The sequence below is a fragment of the Helicoverpa zea genome, chromosome 7 (assembly GCF_022581195.2).
Source record: "Helicoverpa zea isolate HzStark_Cry1AcR chromosome 7, ilHelZeax1.1, whole genome shotgun sequence".
In the NCBI taxonomy this organism is placed as follows: Eukaryota; Metazoa; Arthropoda; class Insecta; order Lepidoptera; family Noctuidae; genus Helicoverpa; species Helicoverpa zea.
In genome coordinates this window covers 10,077,444-10,086,894 of record NC_061458.1, presented here as the reverse complement: position 1 = coordinate 10,086,894, position 9,451 = coordinate 10,077,444, and the positions used below count along the sequence as shown (strand labels likewise).

Sequence of the window (9,451 nt, the reverse complement as noted above, 5' to 3'; positions counted from 1 at the left end):
TATTTTTTATAGTGACTGGTTGATTTGATTCTGTCGAAGCATAGAGAAAACCGTAGAATGATGATGTCAAACATTGTCGAAATGACATTGTCGAAAGGTTTTTCCGCGATCCTTAATTTCGTACTTTTTAATCCACGGTTTAAAAATCTGTCGTCTGACATTGCAAAGTTACTTGTAATATTTGGATTTCTTAAAAATCAAGATTTTTCAAAGATACTGATCGTCTGAGCAAACCATTAAGAGATCTGGATGTGGTGTCAATGTCAGTTGGTCAATTGTCACGACTGTCAACAGTCAAAACTTGTAAACAAAACGAGTTTGTGAAGCAAATGTTGTGAGTGTGCTTTTCGTGATCTATCAAGCAAGTTGTAACATGAAATTGAAACAGAAACGTAATTTTCGAAATCCAGCCGAGTCATTTATAATAAATTCTGGAGATAGATGAAAATGGTCTCAATAGAAAGTAAGTAAGAGTATACTTTAAAGGGCAGGTAACGTCCGAAAAACGATGGTAAAAACCGCCTCAGAAAATATTGTGTCAGTTAAATTAAATTGAGAGAACTAATAATTTACATACTTCCAGACAGTAGTCGAGTAAATCCTGAATTCTCGGTAAGAATTGTAGTATGCGACCATTATTTGACTAAACCAACGCCAGGCATAGATGTGATTTATTCAGACTTCCGAGGATCCGATATTAAACAGGTAAGCACTTGCAAACTTTGAACCTCTGTGGTCTGAGTACCATACCATGGTCCTAATTACTCTACTATATTACTTTCTGTTTAAACTTAAGTTTAGAGTTCAGATTTCAAAAAAAACAATCAACATTACTTTTTCTAGGTACCAGTTTTAAGGATATTTGGACCAACCCCCGATGGGCACAAAGCATGTCTCCACATACATGGAGTGTTTCCATACTTCTACATTCCTTGCCCAACACCAAATCCACAACCACAATTTTTATATCAGGTAGTAAAGAAATACTGTAAATAAATACACAGCTGAATCTATTTAAAATGCTAACTGTTATAACAATCCAACTTATTTGCAGATCGCAGCTAGTTTAGATAAAGCATTAAATATTGCATTGAAGCAAGCAACTTCTGTTAACCAACATGTTTACAAAATATCACTAGTCAAAGGATTGTAAGTACTGAAAAAATATTAAATTATTAGAACATTACTAACTGCTATCATGTATAACTAATTATAATTATATTAATTTTCAGACCTTTCTATGGATATCATAACAAAGAACATATTTATCTGAAAGTATTTCTGTACAGCCCCGGTTTGGTCAAGCAAGCTGTAGAACTATGCAGCAATGGCGCCATTTTAGGCCAAGCATTCCAACCACATGAATCTCATTTAAATTTCACATTACAATTTTTCATAGATTTTAACTTATTTGGTATGAGCAATATAGACTTGCAATGTGTCAAGTTTCGCAAAGCAGGAATATCACTAAATAGCAATGAAGGACAAAGTCCTAATGAATTTGGATTAAAACCTGAAAGTTCTTGCTACTACGAAGCAGATTGTGCTGCCTCCCATATTATTAACCGGCAGAGAATAGGCAAAGGAGATGGAATTGAAAATCCAGGCCTAGAAGAAGTATGGAACCAGGAAACTGAAAGGCGAAAGCAGTTAAATATATCTCTAGCTTCTAAATCATTATCTCAGGGAAGGTTAAAAGCTGAGGAAACTGAATCACATTACAAGTTCGAAAATTTGTTTTTGATGAAAATGTCCAATTTGATGAATAAACCTGTGATAACTGAAAATAATATAAAACCTTTAGAATTAGTGCAATATCCAGCTGAAAGTATGGAGGGTACACAGTTGTTTAATGCTGTGGATGTTAGTGTACATTTACCAGACAGTACATTGGGAGCAAGTTTTAATCAAACATTGAGAGGACATTATAATGAAACTACTACTGAAGATATGGATGCTACACTTGTAGATGAAACTCTGGCTCTGAACAGCAGTCTGTCATTGCATTACAGCCAAGTTTATTGTAAGTATTGCTTAAGAAATAATTGCTAAACATTAACCAAAATTGATTGCAAAATAACACGCTCATTTGATTATTATAGTAAATACTGAAGATTTGGACCTTGTTAACATGTTGCAAGATATGGATGAGAAAGTAGTGGAAGAGGACAGTGTGATGGGAACACCGGCTAATGCTGACCAATTTGAAGATAAGGAATTAGATGATGCTGAATATTCACAAATATTTGATGAGGAAACCATCATTCTTGATCCAGATGAGAGGTTAGTATCAATTGTCAGTTTTTATTCAACTATTGCTTGCGCAAGTCAGGCTCCCATGGTTTTCATTCTATTTCCCTGCATCCGACCTTCAACCTCTTAACTCATTAACGGCTCCCGCACCTGCAATTATCATTAGCCTCTAAAGCAATGTTTATTTCAGTAAAGATGATGAAAGTTCCAGTTCTCCCTCATGGAATGATTCGTTTTGGGAAGGAGCTAATATTCCACAACTTGATGGAACATTTGACGACGATTGTAAGTAAACAGTGACTTTAATTATGGTACTTTGTTTTTCTTTTAATTCAGTATATAACATTAATAAATTTTACTTGTATAAGTAGATACAAAAAAGGTGAGGAAAAGAAAAATGAGACCATTTAAACTCGGATTATCAAGACCTAAAACCAAGAAGAAAGATGGTAGTGAGATAGACAGTAAATCAGAATGTAGCGCGGACATAAGCCAAATGGATGAAATAAATGAATCCAGAGAAACTATTAAGGATATTTCAGATGCACATCTAAGAAGAGTTATTAAGGAAGAACCAGAAAATATTTCAGAAAATTCTAGGATTTCTATTGTGGAATTGGTAAACATAATATCAAATAACTGTGTTAAAAAAGAACATCAAAATTCTCCTGAGACCGCAGCCAAGGTTTACGATTTAGAGAACAGATTTGATCCGAAACCAGGCCCTTCACATACTGTTAAATTCGATAAATCATTTGATCAAAGTTTGAATGACACTATTAGTGATTGCGAATCTCCTCTTGAAAATAATAAATTGGGTATAATGAGCTTTTATGATACATCAAAAATATTTAATATGTCTACTGAATATGATAATGAAGTTGCTAATGAATTTAATGACGATGTTGAAGCTAAAAGTGGCGAGCGAATAATCAAAGATGATACTTTAACTGACAAGTATGATTCAGAGACACGATTGCAGGCAGTTACATCACCAAGAAAAGAAGAAGAGGAAGTAAAAAGTGATATGAATTCGTTCAAAAGCGAACAGTTTGTAATAATAACGCCTAAAATTAAACCTCCCACTAACAGTTATATACAGTCAAGTCTACACCACTATAATATACCAAAAGTGAAAAACCCTGAACCATTCTACTCAGATCACAAGTATGTAGGAGACAAAGTGGAGATAGGCCAAATGATTTTAAAAGTCAATAGTAAACTATCGAGAGATCAGAAATCTTTTGACAAAGTGTTAGGCAGAACTAGTATTGAGGAATGGCGTCATTTACTATTCTTGCAAACGAATGAGATGTCCCAAGAATCTTCGAAACCAGATGCTTTAAAAGTACTACTGGCTGGCAACAGACAATGTGTTTTGGAGCCAGTGAAAAAACCGCCGACGACTAGTGAAATCAAGCAGTGGTTGGCTAGCAAAGAGACTGAGACAAAACAAGATGAAAGTATTACGAATGCTGATGAAATTAGTAAAAATATCGATGAATTGGAAAATTCTCAAGCCTTAGGTCTAAATGAAATGGAAAACAGTATTAGTTTAGAGGTAGATGATAAAGTAAGTACTTAATAGTTAGACAATTATAATTAATGTAAAAAATGCTTCCCAACTATTGCGACTTATATTTTCTTACAGAATAAAACAGATTTAAATAATAGTCTTCAAGTGACTATGCAGCCCGATGGTTCTTTCCTGTGTTTTGGCAGTCATGAAAATCGAACAGACATCAGTGAAGTCGCCAATCCTACAGTTGATGTAAGTGTTGACAATAAATACCATGTTAGTCATTTGTATTACTTATCTACTGTAAAATTTTGTATTTTGTCTGTTAGGCCAATTTTCTTACAGTTATGTTGGTGGAAGTTCACACAGCAATTAGAGGCGACTTCAACCCCGACCCCTCAATTGATCCCATTGAAATATTATTCTTGACAGTAACTAACGACTGCCCGCCAGGTCATCGCTTACAGAGAAACCTCACAAAAATCATAGTCGTAGAGAAGGATACGCCACTACGATACTTAGATAGGTGTATCTTCAACGTCGATGTTACATACGTCGACACTGAAAATGAACTTTTAGAAAAAGTTATAGAGTTAGTGGGGACACATGATCCAGATATATTGTGCGGGTATGAGACAGAAATGACTTCCTGGGGATACATACTAGAAAGAGCACAAGTTTTAGGCTTAGAGATTATTCAAGAAGTTTCCAGAATTACGGAGAAGTATCGCCAAAAACGTTGGAGGAGTGAAGAAAACGATTTCGAAGGTAGAATAATTGGGCGAATAATGTTAAATGTTTGGCGTCTATTTCGTCATGAGATGGCACTATCCAGCTATAGTTTTGAGAACTGCATGTATGAAGTGTTAAAGGAGAGAGTTCCTAAGTATAGCTATGCTCAGTTGGCCTCATGGTGGCGGGATGAAACCAGGATATTTCGATGGATTCCTGTTGAGCATTATTTGACCAGGTTATCTGGGACTGTGAGGATGCTGGACAAACTTGACATTATTAGTAAGTATTTTTATTAACATCGGTGACAGAATCTTCCAGAAATTTCGTTTTACATGAAGTCAATCTCTTTGTAGATCGAACATCAGAATTAGCCCGTTTATTCGGTCTGCAATGGTGGGAGGTACTTTCGCGAGGCTCTCAATTCCGCGTGGAGTCTCTGATGCTGAGAGCGGCGAGGCCTCTTAACTTGGTGGCCTTGTCACCCACTGTGAAGCAAAGAGCTGCTATGAGGGCCCCAGAATGCCTTCCTCTTATATTTGAACCAGGTAAGGATCCGTGCAGTGGACTGCTATAGGCTGATGATGATGATGATGATGAAGGATCCATGTAAAATATTTAGCTGCTTAATAATTTTGACAATATCTGCTTCAGTATTCCATAGTTGGCGGTATAAAAATATTCTTTAATACGATTTTTTTGTTTCACAGAATCTCGTTTCTACACTGATCCTGTAATAGTTCTGGACTTCCAAAGTCTTTATCCATCGATGATGATCGCTTACAACTACTGTTTCTCAACGTGTATCGGACGGGTGCAAAATATCGATGGGTACGTTATTTATTTCACTTATCGATCTATCTCTTCTTTTAAACAAAATTTAAAAATAGAACGTAATTTTTTTTTCAGTGAAGCGGCCTACGAATTTGGAGCCTGGCGACTAAGAATACCAAAAGCTAAACTAGAAGCGTTAGTGAAAAAAGGTTTAGTTCACTGGTCGCCAGTAGGAGTGGGGTTCGTCAAGTCTTCTGTAAGGCGAGGGGTCTTACCTGCTTTGTTGAGGAGAATCCTAGCAGCCAGGCAAGCTGTAAAGAAGAATATGAAAGTTCAGACTGATGAAGCCGTGAAGAAGGCTATGCATTCCAGGCAATTAGGTAAATACCTATGGAAGTTTCTAGTAATAAGCACTCCATATATATATATATATAGACTGGTGTTTTCGCAGAATATTTGACGTCACCTCATGCTCTGTTATCCCCTACAATGTTTGCCCATTTCATGTGCGGTGATACGTTTCTGTTTTCAGCTATTATTTATCTTGAGTTTTAACGAGAAATAGTGAGGAGTGTCTATATCCCCTTATTTTACCTAACCTTGGTATTGTTTTATGTACATACTTATTTCTTAATTTACCTTATTGCTTTTCAGGTTTAAAACTGATAGCCAATGTAACATACGGGTACACGGCAGCTAACTTCAGCGGTCGCATGCCTTGCGTGGAAGTGGGCGATAGCGTCGTGTCTAAAGGACGCGAGACGTTAGAGCGTGCCATCAAAATGGTGCGAGAGAGCAAGCAGTGGAACGCGAAGGTAGGTGGCAACATTGTGTGCTTGTAGGTCGTCCTTTTTCTTATTTCCTTTTGTAGTACATACTCCATTTTAAATTGTATTTTTATTTTCAAAAGTTAAATCAAAGTCATGTATTTAGTCAATTTAGAACGACATGTTTTGTTAAATTGATCGGTAAGTATACAATCACACACAGAACACTCACCAAAACTAACTTATGTCCTTTCGCAAAATCTTGACTATCTGTGTACTTATGTATACCATTTAAATCAATTCAGTACCTACTTTAGGCATGAAAGCCGAACTGATAGACAGAATTATATTTACATCTATAATATCTTACATTCTTGAAATATAAATAAATATTCCATGTCCAGGTCATCTACGGCGATACGGACTCCATGTTCGTACTGGTGCCAGGAGGCACGCGCGCCGAGGCGTTTGAGATCGGACAACAGATCGCCGACGCCGTCACCGCCGACAATCCCTCGCCTGTCGCCCTGAAGCTTGAAAAGGTAAGTTGTATTTGTATTTTATATTGTCTTACGCTTCTTTACTACGATTCTACCTTAGAAATTCACCTTCGACAAGGAATTTAAAAAATTCTAGACTACTTATTGCTTTTATGCCTATTCCAACAAGCTAAAGAATGGAATATGGGACGGTACCTGAGTATCTATATTTTTTTCTCCTACTAATTTAAAATTACTACTTACCCTACTTGTGAGACTGTCGTGTTAAAAGCATATCTTTTTGGAATCAGATGCCCCACTTAATAATTTGCCCTTTAATTGGAGCTAATAAACCTTAATATCCATAGCATCATAATAGTCCTGGCATTTTCAGCCCAAGTTCAATTTCTAATTGTTAGTCCATACCTATGACAGGTTTACCAGCCCTGTATCCTACAAACTAAGAAGCGCTACGTGGGCTACATGTACGAGAGTGCAGACCAACAGAAGCCCGTGTACGAAGCGAAAGGCATTGAGACTGTTAGGAGGGATGGCTGTCCGGCGGGGGTTAAAGTAAGTCATCAGTTTATTAAGAGTCTAATACTGAAAGCTAGTCTAAAATCTAATTTATTTTACTTTAATTTGAAGTAATACATCGATAATAAAGAACAGTCTGATGAAAAACATACATCCGAATTGAGAACCTACTCCATTTTGGGAAGTCGGGTCCATAAAATAAAATGCCAATATTTTCCTTCCATTGTTCGGATATATGAGGCCTAAGATATTTTCTTTTTCATTTACGATAGGCATTACACTCTTAATTTAAGTTACCCTTAATGTTTGGTCTCGACCGATCTCAGTGGCGTGCACTTGGAGAGGCCTATGTCCAGCAGTGGACTGCGATATTCTGATGATGATGATGATGAATGTTTGGTCTTCCAGCTGCTTCAACGCGCCCTATGCGAGCTATTCGACACGGGCGACATGTCCCGCGCCAAACGCTCAGTGATGGCGACACTGTCGCGTCTAGCAGACGGCTCATTGCCGCCGCAGGAGTTGTTCTTTACTCGCGAGTACCACGGACCCGCGGGGTACCGGCCCGGCGCCTCCGCTCCGCCTAACGAGATAGCCAAGTAAGTGTAACCTTGATACGTCATCAAAGGGGAAGACCCTTATTGGGTAACTTAGAACCATGTATCGTGCCCAAGTTCACCGACAGTAAACGTCAGTTTTCCTTAAACAACTGCTTGCTATGAGTTGTTGCTTCAATTTAAAAATTAACAGTTGTTTAAGAAAAACTGACAGAACTTTGGCCATAGTGATGGCAACACTGTCACCTTAAGTACCTCTATAAAGAATAATTCCTTTGAAACCAACTACGTTTAGTTACGTACATTGGAATAACGTGTTTAAATAATATTTAAAACATGTATTTTCCACAGACGCCTATTATCATACGATAGACGCTCCGCCCCTCGTCCCGGCTGGCGAGTAACATGGCAAGTGACTGCAGCTGCGCCCGCAACAGCGCTCGTGCGCCTCGCACGTACGCCCGCAGAGCTGTTACGGGAGCCCGCATTGCAACCGCATACCACGTACTACGCGGCGAGAGTGTTACTGCCACCATTGCATCGCTGCCTCTCGTTGTTAGGCGTTGATGTATTTAAATGGTAAGATGGTTTAACAGGATGTGAAAAAGTACCTATCTTATTAGTGTCAATAAATTATTTTGACTTTGATTATTTTGTGTCCCAATGTTATGTAATTCGTGTCATTTAGGCATAAAAAATTTTTTTTGCCTTTTTGATGAAATGATGGAATTTTAAGAGAGAAGGTTAGCAGGATGGGGAGAGGGGTAAAATTGGCACAGAGGCCATGTTTAACCCATCAAATACATTCGCCATATTTTATTTCAGGTGGAATGAAGTAGGCTACACCCGTGAAATACAGCAACGCGAGAGCCACCGCTCGGGCGGCATCGCTCGCTACATGTGGCGGGAACGTTGCGCCGTGTGCGGCAACCGGAGCGCCCGCGCCGCGCTCTGTGACGCGTGCGCCGCTGCCGACAGCGCGCAGCGCTCTGCCGCCACACTCGTCACGAGACTGGACACGGCGAAGGAACATGTTCAGTACTGTGCTGCTGTGAGTATACAACATTGTTATGATGTGGGGTCCGCCAGGGCTGTCTTTACCGACTCGAGGGCCTGTACAGCAGCGCATAGACAAAAAACGTGGCATGACCAGGATTTCCCTTTCGGTGGGCTCTTAAAAAGTATGTAGCGGGGAGTTAGTGTGGGGAATGGCGATAATGACTTATAATTTTATGACAGTTCCACGTTTATAAACTCTTATCTACATTATAGACTTGAGTAATGTATTCTTCTCGTCTACAGATCTGCGCGTCATGCTGCGGGCATGGCCAATCTTCAGCGTGCGAGAACACCGAGTGCCCAGTTCTATGGCGACGGAACACTGCACATAACAAGCTCTCTCAAATTCGGGACGTTGTCGCCCACTTACCACCTGCATTCACTAGAGAAAGCTTGGACTTTTAAATATTTAACTATGAGAAAAATAAAATCAAGATGGAATCAATATAAAACCATACGGCTCAAAATGAGAAATTCATACTCCACCTTCTGTAGAGTTTATAAATGTAAGGCAGCTAAGCAGTATTTTAATATCATGACAATGGAATATTGAAAATTATGTAAAAATAAATATTTATTGATATTTTTTTGTGTTTCCTTGTTCTTTTTGTTACTGATGGAGTGTAAACCATGTGAAGCAATTACTGAAGTCATAACGTGACAATACACAAATAATGAATTTTGATTTTGAACCCAGAATAAAGATCAAAAAATAAAATGTAAATATTTATGAAAAGTAATGTACCAAGATCATTTAGATAAAAATAAATTATG

The 9,451-nt window shown here is 38.2% G+C and overlaps 1 protein-coding gene across 2 annotated transcripts; it reads left to right on the top strand.

The window, feature by feature from the left end:
• Nucleotides 1–293: 293 nt before the first annotated feature.
• Nucleotides 294–9,260, top strand: LOC124631619 (DNA polymerase zeta catalytic subunit). 2 transcript variants are annotated; one of them, XM_047166108.1, is made up of 20 exons: nucleotides 294–463; nucleotides 584–705; nucleotides 844–972; nucleotides 1,055–1,149; nucleotides 1,233–2,023; nucleotides 2,103–2,283; nucleotides 2,444–2,538; nucleotides 2,622–3,826; nucleotides 3,905–4,024; nucleotides 4,102–4,786; nucleotides 4,861–5,052; nucleotides 5,215–5,335; nucleotides 5,414–5,658; nucleotides 5,933–6,093; nucleotides 6,450–6,587; nucleotides 6,960–7,097; nucleotides 7,470–7,660; nucleotides 7,970–8,197; nucleotides 8,444–8,669; nucleotides 8,921–9,260. In XM_047166108.1, exons 1-20 carry the CDS (start codon nucleotides 442–444, stop codon nucleotides 9,080–9,082), a joined length of 5,247 nt encoding a protein of 1,748 aa, XP_047022064.1. In that variant the 5' UTR covers nucleotides 294–441; the 3' UTR covers nucleotides 9,083–9,260. The 2 variants fall into 2 exon arrangements, with proteins under 2 accessions (XP_047022064.1, XP_047022065.1); XM_047166109.1 differs by having other exon boundaries at nucleotides 295–463; nucleotides 2,625–3,826.
• The last annotated feature ends 191 nt before the right edge of the window (nucleotides 9,261–9,451 follow it).